Source organism: Sphaerodactylus townsendi, linkage group LG06, assembly GCF_021028975.2.
Source record: "Sphaerodactylus townsendi isolate TG3544 linkage group LG06, MPM_Stown_v2.3, whole genome shotgun sequence".
Lineage (NCBI taxonomy): Eukaryota > Metazoa > Chordata > Lepidosauria > Squamata > Sphaerodactylidae > Sphaerodactylus > Sphaerodactylus townsendi.
This window is the reverse complement of record NC_059430.1, coordinates 48,979,857-48,997,541: the sequence shown is the minus strand read 5'-3', so window position 1 is coordinate 48,997,541 and position 17,685 is coordinate 48,979,857. Positions and strand designations below refer to the sequence as shown.

The 17,685-nt window shown below is 41.9% G+C and overlaps 1 protein-coding gene across 1 annotated transcript in view; it reads right to left on the bottom strand.

Annotated features, from left to right (window-relative positions):
- The window catches only part of EPYC (epiphycan), a 49,066-nt gene extending 31,381 nt beyond the window's left edge, over positions 1–17,685 (bottom strand). The window contains exons 1-2 of the mRNA XM_048499189.1: positions 17,586–17,685; positions 9,754–9,935 (exon numbers count right to left, since the gene is read on the bottom strand). Coding sequence (XP_048355146.1) covers positions 9,754–9,921 — 168 coding nt within the window. The 5' untranslated portion in view covers positions 9,922–9,935; positions 17,586–17,685. The remainder of the gene's footprint in view (positions 1–9,753; positions 9,936–17,585) is intronic.

Genomic DNA, 17,685 nt, shown 5'->3' with positions numbered 1-17,685 from the left:
CCCGGGGCGGAGCTGTTCCCGGCGACAGTGCCGGCGTCCCTGTGGAACCTTGGCAACGAGCCGTCATCACAGGTGTTTTGAATTCATTGGCACCGGCCACGTGTAGGCAGTACGACAGAGCCGTGCGGGACTTCCAGAGCTATGCAGCGACGACAGGGCGCTCAGTCCGTAGTGGGGTGGACACAGGCCTCCTACTTGAGTACTTGGTTCAACTTCACGGGCGGGGGATGCATCCGCAAACCATGGGGGTCCAGTTGGCTGGGATTGCATTCTACTGCAGGATTTCAGGCTTCCCAGACGTTACTAAGGCATTTGTAGTCCGCCGGCTTGTGGCAGGCTGGCTGCGGGTGGGCCCTAGGCAAGGGGACCTAAGGCGCCCAGTCACCAGGGAGGTGTTGCGAGCAGTCACTGGGGAGCTGCGGCAGGTGTGCGCCTCACGCTATGAGCGCTTGCTCTTCGCAGCCGCCTTTCACCTGGCGCATCACGGGGCTTTCAGGCTGGGGGAGCTAGTTGCCCCTACCAGGGACCGGCCATCCAGCACTGTGCTACAAAGGCAGCATCTTGTCCTGTCCGGGGACATGGTCTATGCATGGCTTGCCCATTCCAAAACCGACCAGGAAGGCCATGGAGCCTGGGTCACCATGCCGGTGCTGCCGGGTGACGCAACCTGCCCCCTTGCCTTGCTAACCACCTGGCTCCGGCATAGGCCACGGCAAGGAGGGATGCTCCTGGTGCATGAGGACGGGTCCCCTCTCACCAGGTTTCAGATGCTGGCGGTGTTCAGGGCGTGCCTAGCTCGGGCAGGGTTGCCAGCCGCCGAGTTCGGCCTGCACTCCTTCAGAATAGGGGCCGCCACAACCGCGGCGCAGGAGGGCAGGGCCCAGGACGACATCCACACCTTGGGCAGGTGGCGGTCGGGTGCAATTTCGGGCTTACATCCGCCCTCACCTAACTTGTTGATTCCCTTTGCAGTGCCTCCAGGGACGCCGCAGACTGTTTTTCGACAGGTGTGGGTCGTGGGGCACAGTTTTTGTCAACCAAGCCGGGGACTACGCCTGCTCATCCAACTGGGGCCGGCACCTTGGACTCGCGGCTCACGTGAGGATTACCTGGTTGGGGCAGGGGAATATGTTATGGAACGAGCTTGAGGCCAAGCTGATAGAGTACATTTTCCAACTGGCCACTCCGGACATCTTAGTTATCCACCTGGGGGAGGAAGATCTCCCGGCCAGGTCGGGCCTTGAGCTTCGATGGGCAGTGGCCACCACGCTGAGGAGCTTGGCCAGGCACCGGCCGGGCATGACCTTGGTTTGGTCTGAGCTCCTGCAGCGGGTACATTGGAGGGGAGCGTTGGACCCCACGGCCGTGGACAGGGCCCACCGGAAGGTCAACAAGGCGGCCGCCAAGGTGGTGCCCTCCCTCGGGGGAGCGGTGGCGGACCACACAGAGATCACCCAGGACAACAAGGACCTGTATGAGCCGGACGGTGTCCACCTGTCCCGGTGGGGCTTGGACCTTTGGTTACAATCGGTCCGTTTTACCCTCCTCCGCTTGGTGAGGATCAGACAGGCTCAGGCTTGAGAAGCTTGGGCGGGGAGCTGCAAGAGGGGCAGCTCGTGGCGGGTTTGTCAACGGGTGTCGCACATCTGGGGAGAAAATGAGCCTTCCGGCAGGTTCTCCCAGGCTTGTGCCCTGTGGAAGGGCCGGGGGGTGGGGCGGGCAGGCTGGCAGGCCGGCAGGCCGGGCAGCTGCCCGACACCCCAGGGAGTGGGGTTGGGTCGGGCCGATAGGCGGCCGAGGGTTTAGCCGGTGCCCAACACCCCAGCAAGTCCAGGAGGAGGGTGGGCCGGTGGGCGGCCATGGGCTTAGCCGGTGCCCATCTCCTCAGCAAAGGCGGGAAGGGTGGAAGCCGGAGTGATATCTCTGGGGCTTCCCTTCCCGTCAGTTTCCCAATGGAGATTGGGATGTTGATGTGCGACCCGTTTGCCGCCCAGCTTCATTTGTACATAGTTCAAGTTTGATCATGTTATTGATTAATAATTAATAAACTGGGCTGCGGCCCATTCCTTTTCCAGCCTGTCGTTGTTGTGTCTTTATTGGAGTGAAGAAAGGTCTCACCATCTGCAGCAAAAGCATTTTCACATGCTGCTTGTAACCAGCAACACAGGGACTTTTAAGGTAATTTTAAGGTAAGTATCACAATGTCTCCTTTTATCAGATACTCTTATGGCACTCAAGCGCGTTGTCCTCCTTCCTTAGGCCACTGAAGCATGCAAAAGAGGGAACTGGCATATGGTTCAATCATAAGATTCTGCTCTGATATTAAAATATGTCACCCAATTCAAATTAGATGCTCTTATTAGATTTGGATGTGCTGTTCCTGAATTGTAGAAATGTATGCTGAGACCTAATGATTGTGCAACCTCAAGAAATCCATAGAAATGCTTTTTGCATGACTCCTTAATTGTAGGATTATAGAAATATGTACCATGGAAGTTAAAATCTCCTCCCTTTCCTTTTCTTTCCTAATTTAAAATGCCATTGGAATATGATCTGATAAAATGTTGGGGTGGAGTCTGATTAGATTATGAAATATAATTTTACCATCATCCCCTGTTGAAATGAATATGTTTTGATTTAGGTTGGATCTAATTAACATCAAACAGAGTAGATTTTCTATGGAGGTTTCTTTTTTAACTTTTGATTGTGCACTGATTATGCTTATTAAGATATGTGGAGCCCTCCCCCGCACACACACATGAAATTGTCAAGAGTGTGCTGATGGTGAACCATTACATTATCTGAAATTAGACTGGTAGGCATATAAGAGAGGTGCTTTCAGCTGTCGCTTCCAAAATATGGAACATATCTACCACCAAGGTTAATTTGGCACCACCTCTTTTATCTCGGTGAATAGGGTTCTACCTCCTGAAATTCCTGAGCTAAAATATGTACAAAAATTGCTGTCTTGTTTTATTTTTATATTCTGCCCTCACCAGCCTTATCAGGGCTCAGACTTTTGAGTCATTACTCTGATTTCTGGAATGGCAAAGACAAATGTAGCATTTTTAGTCCTTATGAAAAATACCCCTGAAAAAATCAATGTTGTCTTTTCTTGTTTGGGCTCTTTCTGTCATCATCAGCATCAGGCACCATATTTTATCTTGTTCCAATTGGATCCTTGCAAGGATTAGGAGCTTTCCTAGTCAAGCATCACTGAACTCAAGCTCCAGAGTAGGAATTTTTAAGGTCCACATCTGCTGTTCTGAGAGGATTTAAAGACACCTCCTGCCCTGCAACAGGAATTCCTTAAAATAGTTATCATGCCTCCACAGTGGCTTTTGTTATTTCCCCATTATGCTTTCGTTTCCCCATAGTTAGCATGGGTTTAGTTCATTGTTAAGTCTTCTAAGGGAGGGTATTTTAGTTAGCACCTGTCCCTAAGACATTTCCCAATAGGCAGTTTCCCTCTTTACCCAGCAATCCCTGTTTTAGTTCTAGTCAGTCAGTCAGAGCGAGGTGCCAAGGGTAGCTGGAGACTGGAATATTCGTGACGTATATGGTGGTCCTCAGAGAACAAGTGAAGGTTAACAGCAATTAGAACCAGACAAAGACTGAAAGAACTAAAAGGAAGCAAGACACAGTAGACTTTCTTGAAAGCAGCCAAGAGAAGACACAATCTACAGCTTCAAATTTGCCCAAGACAAGCAAGTACTCTGATTTAGATAGACCCAAGGGAGGAGTTAGGGTCTTGATTCTCTCAAGTAATAAACCTATTGTTGAACTGTTGAACCTGGCTTGTGTCTCCCCCACTCTATCCTAACCAAGTACAGGGCACCAAAAATAGATTCACATGGGGGGTAGAACAGTAGTAGTAATTAAACTGGACGTCCAGCAGGAAGGCAAAGTCTCAAAGCACTTAGGTGATTGATTCATCACGTGCAATCACATGCATATGCTTTTTTCTTTCCTTTTTTAAAATTCCAAATATTTTTCATGATGGGGTGTTGGTTGTAGTTTTCTACAAAGGAAACCTTCCATACTTTGTGAAAGAAGAGAGTACCCACAAACAAAACATGTGAATCCAGAACTGGTACTGTCCTATCCCAAAATCAAGAATAAATAGTAAAACCATATCTTTAACATTATAATTATTTTTTTTCCGAAGGACATCCCTATTGACACTTTTATTTGTTCTAGAAGGAAGTTATATTTGCACTGATTTCTATTGTTAATTTGTTTGGACACTTAACTCTGCATTTTACAAAATAGGTTTGTGTTGTGATTGCAAGTTGCTTTTAATATTTTTCTTTTAAGAAAGAATTGGCAGAGGATATATTACCTAAATAAATAATATTGCTGCAATCTTTAATTTAATGTCTATTCAAGGCCCAGTTACATATTATGAGTGAAACTGCAAAATAAAATATTAAACATTATTAATTGTGAGAATTGACTATCACCTTATATGCTTCTTTCCATCCAACTATACTCAGCTAACTGGATATTTTGCACTTTCTTTCAAAGACGTCTGTTATTTTAGTTTTGCTGGTGAAATGAAAATCGATTTTGAAACGGTTTCATTAGCTGTTTCTCTTAAGTGTCTGTTGATTTACTCAGACTGAGATCCAGAAAGTCTCAAAATTATATATTCATATGATGCCTTAGAGAATTTAAATTCTTCAGTGACAGCAGAAACTCCTGTTTGCATGGCATTATATAAACAAGTTGTAACCTAACTGCAGAAATTAGTCTCCGTGGTTGATGGTCATGGAAGCTCATTTTTCATAACTGGCACTCATTTTTTTCCCATTAGCTTTTGCAACAGAAACCACAGATTATATGGAGCTGTGTCATTCAAAAGTAAGCATATTGACCAACATTCTAATATTACAAATTTTGTTAATGCACCTGGGTAATGTTATTGATTGCTAAAACAGCTGTTCCTTTACATTCACCGCAATATCTTATCTATATAAAAAGTGTTTTGGTGACAACTCAGTTTTTAAAGAGCTGGCCATACTCCCCAGTGGAGGAGGAAGGCTGCGCTGATGCGAGCATGTTGTATAACATAAAAGGGGTGGCGCCTACAGAGAACTGCCATTTACAATTAAGGGAAAGAATACTGGCAACAACTAACTTTTAAAAGACCTGCACAGGCACACAAGCAAAAGGGAATTCATGTCTCTTGAGATTAGCATCCTGCAAATTCTTATACATGTTGAATTTTAATGTTTCATGAACAATGACAGAAATGACAAGCAAAAGTTTTCTAGAGCCCATTATATTTTTTGCAAAAGAACCTTTATTGCCAGTGTAAATATAAACTTGGTTCATTTACTTGTCAATGTAATATAAAAACAATTTTGTCAAAAAATCTTCAGTTATACCCAAGAATTCATAGTCACATTATTTTTTTTCCAGGTCAAGCTAGCACAACAGTTGAGATCATCTCCTACAGTCACTGAATTCAGAGAACTGGATGGCTGCTGGAAATGCTGTAAACAATTAACTATTGGATGAATCTGCGTCAGAACTGAGTTGGCTGGTTTCATTTCATAAAAGTTTTTTTAAAAAACCAACCAACATTATTTTTTCTCTTCCCTGATCTTGTTTTCAGCAATCTTACAGCAAGGAGAAAGATCCTGCATGAAACAGGAAAGAAAATGATAGATCCAGGAGCCTCATGGAAAAGTGTCTCTTGATTTTCAAGCATGTATTCTACCTGTATCACCAAATTCAGATTTCTTTATCTTCTTGCTTAAATAAACACTTTCAACAATAGTTTCAGTGTGGAAATTAAGTGAAATTTATCCCCAGTTATATAACTGGTGTGTGTGTGTGATACAGAGCTGTTTTTTTAAAAAATCTGAATTGCATATATTTTGTGCGAAGTGGTTGTTCACATAGTGCAGAGATCCTGGGGAACCTCATCAAAGTGCTGCTTTCTGACCTGTAGGCTAATTACTCACAAGGCATCAGCAGTGTGATGGGAGCAAATGTGTGTCACTGCAAGATTTCTTGTATAGGTGTATTTTCTCAAGCCCTACCTTCACTTTCTGCTCTCCCCATGGCAAACAAAACCACTTCTAGTGCAAATTGAATTTTGCTTCGCAGCCTGAGTGGGCAAATTTGTCAGTGGTCACAAGTTTGCCCTAAACCTCTTCTCTCTGCCCACAGCCAGCATTCCCACCATTCCCTCATGCTGCTTTGCATGCTTCCCCCTCACAGCCCTCCCTGTTGCTGACTCCTTATTTGTTTGTTTGTTTGTTTATTATTTGATTTGATATATCGCCCTATCCCCGAAGGGCTCAGGGCGGTGAACAATATAATACCAAATATAAAACATATAAAAAGTTTAAAATTCACATTCTAAAACAGTATCCCACGATACAGTATCCCTTCCTGCTTCTTTATATGTTTGTATCAATATACTGGTACCAAATAAGGTCTCTTTCAGGCTCCACTACAGCTCCCCCATTCTGCTGTTAAAAAGTTTCTTTCAGACAAACTTCTATTTTGAAAACCAGCCTCTCCTGCCTCAGCAGTGAGAGATGGTGAGTGAGTAGGAGTGGGAGTGTGTTTGGGAGGGGAAGGGAGGGGAAGGGAGGGGAAGAAAATATCAGCAGTGCCTTTAAGGCTGTTGATGGGCAGCGTTAATTGAAACAGCTAAAGGAGAAGCTGGTTGAGATTTTGATAAACAGCTGCACAGCAGGCACTGGGCTGCCTCCTTGGTGTAAATAATGTGAGGAGAGCCCTCTATAAGCCCATTGTGCACAGAAAAGTCCCAAGGTAAGCATTATCTGAGTAACTGGTTGTATCCTTGTATGTAGAATCAACACATGTTTCTTCCATGCAATGGTACAAAAGTTCTTTGCTTCTTTATAAGTTTGTCTTTCTTCTACAATTAGGCTTTTATACAATTCCTTATGAAAAAATATCTCTTCCATCCAGACAGATGCTACTTTGTTTTACTGAATGCCAAAGCAGAGGAAATTATTGTGTTTAAGTCAGGCTTTTGATCAGAGAATTACACTAGGATTTACATTCCCTTTTAATATTCTAAATATGCAGAATCTAAGGAACCTTGACATTTACTTCCATGCTATCCCAACTCAAGTCTCATTTCAAAGATTCTTTCTGAGGAAGATTAATAACTCTTTTGCTTTCACTGATTAGTATTTTATTATTGAATATCCAACTTTCTTACCCACCAACTTTGTTCTTTGATTTTATCACACTAATCTAAGGACTGCTTCTATGAAAATAAACACAGCATAATTCTAAAACAAACTGAGACTTAATCTGATACAGCACATAATATGTTAAGCAGCAACTTATAATTATTTTATGGGGCTGTGAGGTTTTGAAGGAAATAGCTTACATTACCAAAATCAGGCATAAATAATGTAATGGGTTAAAGGACAATGAATGAAAACCACAGGTCACCTGTTTTTATTTAAACATTTATTTCCTATTTTGTCCTAAATGTTTACCCAAAGAAGTGTCATTTTCTGCTCCCCCAACAGCCCTGTGAGGTAAGCTAGGTTAAGAGCAAGTGTAAGAGCAAGTGGCTGGTCCAACATTTCCCAGCAAACTTCCATGACAAAGTAGGGATTTAAACCAGAATTCCCCAGGTTCCAGTCCAACAAACAAACAAGTATGTCCCACTGGCTCTAAGGTAAAAACCATTTACTTTAGTTTTCATACTTGAGGTAAAAGAACTAATGTACAATATTTTTAAATGATTGCACTTCAACCCATGTATGCATGTGAATAAATTAATGAATTCATAAGTACAGTGCATTCTACACACAGCCACTGGAAATACCCCTTCCCTGAACTGAATATTGTTAAAGTTCAAAGGAGGTTTATACCCAAACTGCTCCAACCCATATATGGCCTATATTTGGTCCAGAGGCGTAGCAGGGGGAAAAGCACCCGGTGCACCGGTGCATCCTCCACCCCATCCAGTCCTGGAACACCCCTGCCACACTCCTGGAATGCCCCCACCATGCCCCTGGAATGCCCTTGCCACACCCCCACAGGGGCGCACGCCCGGTCTGTCACATGCCTCCGTCCCCTTGGAGCTACGCCTCTGCTTTGGTCCCAAGTTTAGACTCTTGACCAGCACTTCAAATTCCATTTCATCTATTTTAGGAGCAAGTCAAAAGTGTGAAAGCAGAATTCCTTCACTACCCAATTCTGTAGGTTTGTAGTTCATCATGCATTCTGCCCAGAATTCTACTTTGGCAACCTTCATGTCTGTTGCTTCAAATGTGATGCACTAACTGTCCCCTCTCCAATAACTTTTTAGCAGTTAGCAGGCTAACATGGCTAAATTTCTGGAATATGTCTGCTACATTACACCCAATAAGAGAGAAATGCTTATGAAACAAAAATACTACATTTACAAGCTGAGCTCTAAGACACACAAAACCTTTAATGAAAATGGATTCAGCTAAAAATGTACTCCTTCCTAATCCCTTTCTCCTGCTGGACCTAACCATATCTTCCTTGTTCTCATGTTTATTTTCTTTGCACATTTCCTTTTTCCTGTTGTCTCTCCTCTGAAACAGCCACATAAATTATCTCACTACTTGAATAGCAACTTTTCTTTACTTAAGACTCTTCTCAACAATAAGTTCCCTTAGGATGAATTCTTTCAAAAAAGTTTCAAGTTCCTGGAGAAATGAAAGCCAGACATTCACCTCAGCAGCACATTTATACAGAATAGTCAAAACTTCCAAAAGATTCACTTCTAGTATTATTCTATCCAAAAGCTATTGCCTTCGGATGATTAAAATAAATTCACATGTATTAAGAGATGCTAATTTTCTTTTCAAAGGATTGTAGTAATATCAGAAAGTGGTTTCCAAGACTAGAGGCTGAATTTCTTCTATGCAAGGCGACCAACACAAAATGTAAACATGCCTTAGCACCTGAGAGATGACTCAAACATATATTTCAGAGAGACAGGATACATAATATATTAGTACAAAACTACTGGCTTGGATAAATGTGAGGTTTATTTAATGTTTTTAATGCTTTTAAAACTATCCATCTTTTCCCCTGAAAAATACCTCGGCTTCCCTTGTACCTAATTTAAGGAACATGTTATTAAGGGAGATTAAATTCATGCTCATGTAAATTACTTTGCATGAACAGCCAAGTGTAATTTTCCTCTCCATGTCCTGTCACAAAGAAGAGCTTTCAAAAAGTCCTGAACCTGCACTGATGCTGGGGTTCCCAACTTCCAGGTGGAACCTGGCTATCTCCCCAAATTTTAACAGAGATCAAACAGTTCCCTTGTCAAACAGTTCCCTTGAAGAGAATGGCTACTTTAAAGAATGACAAATGGTTGTTTATACAATTGGATTGATAGTTCCATTTTAAAGTTATATTTTATGGAACAGCCGCTAGAGTTGTGGAACAGCCACTAGAGTTGTAGGATTGCCAATCTTTAGATGGGGCCTGTTCTTTGAAATGATAGAGGGGCGGGGAGGTTATCAGTCTCCGGGTGGTGGCTGGAGATCTCCCAGAATTACAGCAGGTCTCCAGGTAAAATAAATCAGTTCCCCTGCAAAAAAAAATGACTGCTTTGTAAGAGGAATTCCATGGCATTTTGCTCCATTGAGATCTCTCCCCTCCCCAAATTCCACCTCCACGCCAAAAATCTTCAGGAATCTCACAATCCATAGTTATTTATAGATTACATAGTACAAAGAATCAAATATACCTCTTGTGAATTACCTGTGCCTGATCAACTGACAGATTTTCATCATAGTCATATAGATTATCCAGATCTTCTAAACCAATGTCATATGTTTCAGAGTCATATGCTATGGAATTCATTGTAGGAGCAGCTGCAATAACATAAAATATTATAATTCCCACAAAAATGCTTGCCAAATTCTTCATTCTTCTATCTTGTTCTAGCAAAAGAAAGCATAAAAATGTGATTAAAATCTAGTGGTAAAATTATATAATTTTAGATGTACAATATTTAACCATTTTAACTAAAACTCTGATAATTATAGGGTTTTAAAAAAAATACATTCTATGCCCTTATAAAGGCTAATCAGCCATTCAAGCTGACAGATGAAAAGCAGCAGAACACAATTTCAGAGGTAAAGCATTTTTAAATCATGGAAAACCTCCATTCCTGAACCTTTCTAATGATTTTTTTTACCAACCATGAAATAAAACATATCCAACAGACAGAAGCAGTATACTTCATTTTTCTAAGTACAGTAATCTTTTTCCAAATTATGTTACTATTAGAGTTGCCAAGTGTCCTGGATTCCTACTTGCAGGGATGGATTTTGCTCCTTCTCATCAGTAGCCAGCTGACATCTCTGATCATTTCCACACAGATCATTTAAAATGTTTGGGAAACATTTTAAGAAAAAACCTTTTGGGGTTTTTTCTCCTGCAGTGTGGGGAAATAAAGCATTTTAGGCAAAAACAGTTCTTTTTTCCAACCTGCTGCCCACGGCAAGAGCTCTCACTTTCATTTCATTGCACCCACCATTTTGTGCTGCTTGTGTTGCCATCCATTTCAGAGTTTTCCCCAGGGACATTCCCTCTGTTGACATTGCTGCTGGGTGACCTTACACTGATTTAAGTACAAGAATCAACTCAGCTTTGGCCTACTGATTTCAGTAACCTGTCGCTATCCCCTTTAAAAAAAATCCAGGGAGACAGCTTCAAAGCTACAGAGACTTGATATGAGAATTGCCATTTTGAGTTTCTGTAGCTTTGAAGCTGTCTCCCTGAAAATAAAAAAGGGAAAGTGACACATTGCTGAAATCAGCAGGAAAAATTAAGTTGATTCATGTACTTAAATGAAAAATCACCCAGTAGTGATGTCAACAGAGGAAATGCTCCTGGGGAAAACTCTGCAAATTGTGGGTGGCACAAAGAATCACAAGTGACACAAAAGCAGTTACAAATAAAACATTTCCTGCTCTTTGCACAGCAAACATGAAACTTTTCAAAACACTTCAGAGGAAAAAGTCACTAGCTTAGTCTTAAAAAAACATTTGAGGGAAAATAAAATGTTTTTCAAACATTTTGAGCAAATGTGTAGACATCCTGCAGGATACATTTTATTTTCAGACCTCAAAATGTTTAATTTGTGTTGTGCAGAATGGATTTCTCTCATTCTCTCTCTCTTTCCCCCCTCCAGCCCAATAATTGTGGGCCTTTTGCTGCACTGTGCCTTTAAGAGTTTGGCAGTCTCTCCTTGCCAGAAGTTTTTTAAAACTTTTATGGAGGCATTTCTGTGTTTCAGAAATAAGCTTCTTCTTTCCTGATATTTCTTCAGCCAGAGAGAAAGAAGGAGATGGGGGAGAAAGAAGGATAAGGCAGAGCAGTGTGTATAGGGTTGCCAAATCTAGGTTAGGAAATTCCTGGAGATTTGGGAAATGTTGGGGTGGGGGCTGGGTTTGGGGAGGGGAGTGATCACAGTGGAGTGTAATGTCATAGAGTCCACCTTCCAAATTAGCCATTTTTCCCAGGGGAACTAAGGTTACCAGCTCCCCTAGCCACTAGTGGAGGATGGGGGTTACAGTTGACAGATCCAGGTTGGGAAACTCCTGGAGGTTTGGGGATGAAGCCTGGGGAGGACAAGGATCTCAGTGGGATACAATTCCATAGAGTCCACCCTTCAAAGCATCCATTTTCTCCAGGGAAAGTGATATCTGTAGTCTGGAAATGAACTGTAATTCCAGGGGATCCTCAGATGCCACCTGGAAGTTGGCATTCTTAAGGAAAAGTGATCTCTGTAGCCTGGAAATTGGTTCTAACTTTGAGAAATCTCCAGGCCCCACCTGGAGTCAGGCAACCCAATGTGTGCCTGGACAGATAAGGTTGCTTGTTTTTCAAATTGTGATTTGCTATCTCCATTTTAAAAAGGTTCAAAATGCAAACCCAATATCCCCCTGAGTATTTAGCAATGTTCTGTCTGGTCACATGCATATTTACTTAGAAATAATTCCTTACTGTGTATAATGAGACTTATTTCCATGTACATAGGACTGAAGGCTTGAACATATGAAGCTGCTTTACTAAGTGACTCTATTATCTATTTAGCATGTTCCTGAATGGCAGTGGTTGTCAGAGTCTTAACCACAGATCTTTCTCAGAAATACTGTTAACATGGGAACATTCTGTATTCCAAGAGTGAACTCTACCGCTAAACTATCCCCCTCTAACTACAAACCTATTCCTGAAAAGGTTTTCCCTCTCTGTGGAACCCTGCAACAAGAAATGCTTAAGTCTTTAAGATGACACAGAGCTCCTTTAAATTGAGCTTTGTATTAGCCTTTCTATGCATAAGTTACAGCCTTTCCTTATTGGAAGTGTGCTCCAGTTCCCTAATCATTTTCCTTTCCCTGTTCTGTGTTTTTTTTAGTTCTTAAATGGCCTGTTTGAGATACAAGACCCAGAGTTTCAGTCAGTTTTCCAAATGGAGCTGCATCATAACTCTATATCAGGACATTACAACATCGGCCATTTAATTTTCAATTCCTTTCCTAATAATCTTCAGTATTGGGTTAAATGTAAGTAAATATGTCAATTACAGTGCTCTTAGCTATCTGAGTTACATGAACTTTAAGCTAGTACTGTGTGATTGCGTTATAGTTATCTTTGTTGGTCTGTTATCAAGAATGTGGGCATCAGGGGATCTTACAAGCACATGGAATAGCCATGTGCCTCAACTGAGTAGAGTGTTTTCCATTGCCCCCCTCCCCCGAGGGTGGGACCAGTACTGCTCAGAGTCCCCCATACCCCAATAACCACACCTCACTCATATCTGTGGGTAAAATATTTTGGCTATAGCCACAGCATTTTATTGACAGTGATGAAATAAACATGAGGTGCAGCATGGGACCTGATCTGAATGCTGGGCAGCCCAACTGCTGCCCCCCAGTGTAACCTTTCCTCCAATTACCCTGTTGGAGGAAAATTGATAACCTTGTGCAGCCATTGAGGAGCTCTGCTGAAGAACCGCTTTTTCACTGTGGAACACAAGCCTCAGTAGCCTCCGGCTGGGCAACCTGGCTTGTGGCTTGCTCCACCCCAAACCTCCTAAGGATATTCTTTCAGAGAGGGTAGCTCCCCAGCTCCCCACCCCCACCATCAGATCAGGTCCCATTCACAGCCAGGTTGGCTATGACAGAAAACACATGTATTAACAACATCAACCAAAGGGGGAGAGGTGGGTGGGAAACTCTCCAGTACTCACAGCAGGAAAGGGAGGGCCTGAGGCAGGGCCAGGCCTTATATAGGCCCCCTGCTGGCCCTCCTTGATGACATCATGGCTGTCAGCATCGTGACATCCCTGCCCTTTCCAAGCATGGCTACAGGCCCTACCTTTGCCCTTCCCAGGGCAGTCACCATGGGACCTCTCCGCCGTGCCCTTCCCAGGTGGCAATGGTGTTAGGATTTGCAAGTGTCTGTCACAATCCTGACAACAAGGGGTTAACTGTGTGCATGTTAATTAGCTAGTGAGGTCAGTGTCTTGCTATCAATTCATTGATGAGTCATTGGGCAGTTAATCCGACATTGCTTAGGTGAGGCAGAGCACGTAGGTCAGAGGTTATAAATTTAACTATATTTCTTTGTCTCACACTCCATTCTCTTTTTCTTGTACCTGTAAGATGGATTCACCTTAAGAGGTAAATGCCTAGGCCACATGTGGGCTCACATGTGCCTAAGTTCTGCAACTAAGTTTGTACTAGAATAGTAAGGATTTGTTATGTTTATTCCATGTGTACCCTAACCTGATTTAGTTAAGTAAAGTTTCTTTTTTATAATCACAGCAAAAGTATCCTGGTCTTTCCTCTCACTCTGCTTATTACCCAAATAGGGAAACAATTCCCCAACAAAAGGTGGCTATGGTGGCTTGCAACTGCTCTTTCCCTTTAACCATTCAGCTATTTCCCTGTGGATGTGGTCTCTGTACCATGGTTTCACAGGTGCAGGAGTGCAGGAGCAGATTGGGAAGACAAAACAGAACTGGAAAAGGGTCATGCCCTTGAGATGATCACATACATATCTGGCTGGCCATTTCACCAAAGGAAAAAGGGGCGGTCAGGGTTAAGGACTGCTATGAGACTGGTCTGGTGAGGTGGGAGAGAGTCTGACTTGAACAGGGCATGCAAGAAAGATCTTATCTGTTAAAGTCATGGCCCAAGTGAGGCAAGGTGAGCAGAGTCTGTACTTGCAAGGGACTGGTTTGGTCAAGGTAAGGAGAATCTCAACTCAAGGGGAACCTGCCTGGGCAAGATGAGGAGTCACAACTTGACTGGGCCAAGCAAGGTGAGGTCACACTCACCTAACATAGGACCAGACAAGGAGGGTCTTGCCTTGTATGGGGCCAGCATAATCAAGGTGGCCACTGTACAGGGGGTCATCCCCTGGACCATCAATCTATTGTGACTTTCTCTGATGACCTTAATTACAGCCCATCCTTGCCTGGACAGGTGTACTCTATTCCTTTCCAGATACATGAGGACCCTATTCCCTTCCAGATGTATGTTTTTCAAGATTTGAAAACTCTAATTTAGGGTTTCTCAATGTGATGTCTTTGGTCACCATGGTCACAATGTGATGTCTTTGGTCACCTTTTCTGAAGTATTTTAGAGAGTGGGCAGGGTGGCATAGGCATTTTGCCCAGCAAGGCTTCTCATTGACTATTGGAGATATGAATGGCTGTGCAGATTTGTAAAGATATGACTTTGACAGCAACTGCCACCATAGCACAAGATCTTCATTGTGGAAACAATCATTTTGTGCCTGACTCTTATCTTCTGCAGCAGCCATTTTGTGACTGCCATTTTATGGCTGTGCTCTGCCACACCATGTCAGAATTCCAAATGTGCCAGCAAGCTCCAAAAAGTTGGGGACCCCTGCTCTAGTTACTATTATTTGTCTTTGGTTTAGAATTTATGAGAAAATAAATTGGTAAATATGACTAACATATTCCTATTATTTTAATACAGAATATGATACATGTAAACTTTATGGAAAATGTAATGTAAGGCATAATCTACTTCTCTATTAGCAGTACAAACTAGCTGTTTAGGAACTTTGCTTATTGAAGACAATAAGAGGTTAGCTCATTCTAGTATGGACATCAAGACTCAAAGCCATCATATCATGTTATAAGGCTTGGAAGATGCTAAGCAGGAGATATATAGACTGTTGAGTGTGATTCTGTGGAATTAGCAACCATGCATTGTTGCTGGTCTCAGAAAGTCATTGCATGGCTGAACTATCGAACTCCCTTTCCTAATAAACTGTCCAGTTCTTGTAGGCACTGCTGTCTTCAAGCATGAGATCCCCTAATATGATTGCTGGTAGAGGACTTACTGTGGGAGGGAATTGTCAGCAACATAATCATGTAACTGGTTACACACTGATTTCATTCCCCATGGACCCAGAAATGCCAACAGCATGTCGCTTGAAATTCACACATTTGGGCAAAAGCCTTTGGTTTAGAGCTTTGTTCAAGTGTTAGAACATCTGTAGTGATGCACTGACAGTGCTTCCATTTATATGGAGGATGATGTCAGCCCATGACATTGACCCCTATTTTCTGGACAATTTTCCCTCTTCTGTCCAGCCAAGTGGCAGTGGGATGTACCTGTTGACAGCTGGGTGTCCCAGCCTTTACCATGTGGAATGACAACCCTGTCTCCTAAGCACATGTACCCAGTATGGCTATATGGAGTGATATGAACCAGCTGTATGTTATGTATGACTTAAAATGAAATAACCTCTGCATGTGTAGGACCAGGATGCTAAATAACTGCTGGAGATAACCACACAATAACACAGCATACACTTGAAACATATTGCAGTTCTAAGCAGTTGCACCTTTATTTGCCCATGAACTTCAGGCTCAATCATGTTTTGGATTTTACTGACAGTGAGAAATTGGGGAGGGGGGTTCTATATGCATGATGCTCCCATAGCCTGGATGCAGGTTCAGATGACCTGGCCTACATGGCTCTTTCAGGTAAACAGTAACTTGCATATTGAATTGACTCAGTTTGTGTTTATAATTCTAATAATTTAGAATATGCCCTTTTAATTTTTTTTGAAACTTTTGCAAATCCTGATTTTTAAACAACCTTTCCCTATGCAAATACCTATTCAGAAACCAGTTATCACTTTTCACTACATCCTTATTTGCTGATAGCTTCCAGTAATGATCAGTGGAATCACAGGTATGAAAAAGTGTGCTGATATACATATAAAACTGAAGGATTAAATACTGAGGATCACACACATGGTTTTATTCAAGTACAAACTGCTTAAAAAGCAGCACACTGTGTATGATATTAGAAATTCATGAAAAGCTTTTCCTTTTGAGGCTGCCTAGACTGAGACAAACTGATATTTTGCCTCTTGAAAGAAGTCCTTTGTGAAGTAGGTTTACACATGAAGGCATGAAATTCCAATGGGAATGATGAATAGCACAAGGCTCTCATTTTTCTCTTATGCTAGTACACAGAATCTACGGGCAGCTCTCATTGCCTTTAACTAAGGGTTAATTGTAGTACTCATTTTGCAGTACTCATTTTGCAGTACTCATTAATTTTCAACAAAACTTAAGATTTTTTGGTTTTGCCTAAAACATTACTGTTGTTTACTGAATAATTTAGAGTACACACACCTGTCAATGGCTCCACAGATATATTTGTAAATTACTGAAATACTTAATAGAAGACAATTCTAAGTTGATATTCTAAATATCTTTAAAAATTTATAATTTCAAACTGTGTGACATTTCTTGCTAGTTCCTATCATGGCCAGTACATACCATTACTACAACTGCTCACAATGCCTAGGACTTTTAATTGTCTGGGTGTCTTAGTCTTGGCATTTCCACAAAGCACTTCTGTGAAACTTCATTACTGAACCAATGGCACACATGGACATGGAAAGCTGAAACTGAGCGACTGTGCCTTAAATGCATGAACTGACAGAGAGCAGACCCAAGTACCAGTTTGCTGAATATGCAGTAGAAAAAGAAAAGTATAAACTATGCAGAGTAAAAAGTATATTAGGAAGTGGCACTAAATCTATCAGCAGTTATTACTATAGTAATATTCACAGGAATTAATGACATTTTTATCACAGAAATATAGTTTTAAAATATATCTGGCTGGAGAAGTTTTCATCTTAAAGCAGTGACTTACACCTGTATCTAGCTATATACGTTAAATATAATCCTCTATATATTTCTTTAAATCCTCTTACTCTGATAAAACTGCTTGGGAAACCTTTGAGTTTATGTTCCTATTTTATATGCAAGATATACTATTTTATATGCAAGATATTGGAACACATTGTAACTATACTGGCATCTCCAAGAGCTGTCAAATATTTTGATAGAGGTTATTTACTTTTCTTAGGAGTGCTCTCAGTAAAAAGCAAACAGCAAAGTGAGCTTCATAATTATGCTACCATTTTGTTATAAAGATTTAAACACATGCCTTTAAGTATTAGTTCTGTTTCTAAAATGCCACTTTACTAATTAATAGGGGAGAAAGAAACAGAAATCTTACCTTTGCTCCTGCTTTCTCAAATGGCACAGAGTTATTCGGAATGCAGTCTCTGGCATTTGACCCTAACCAATGGCAATGGGATGCTGGCTTGGTGGGAGGG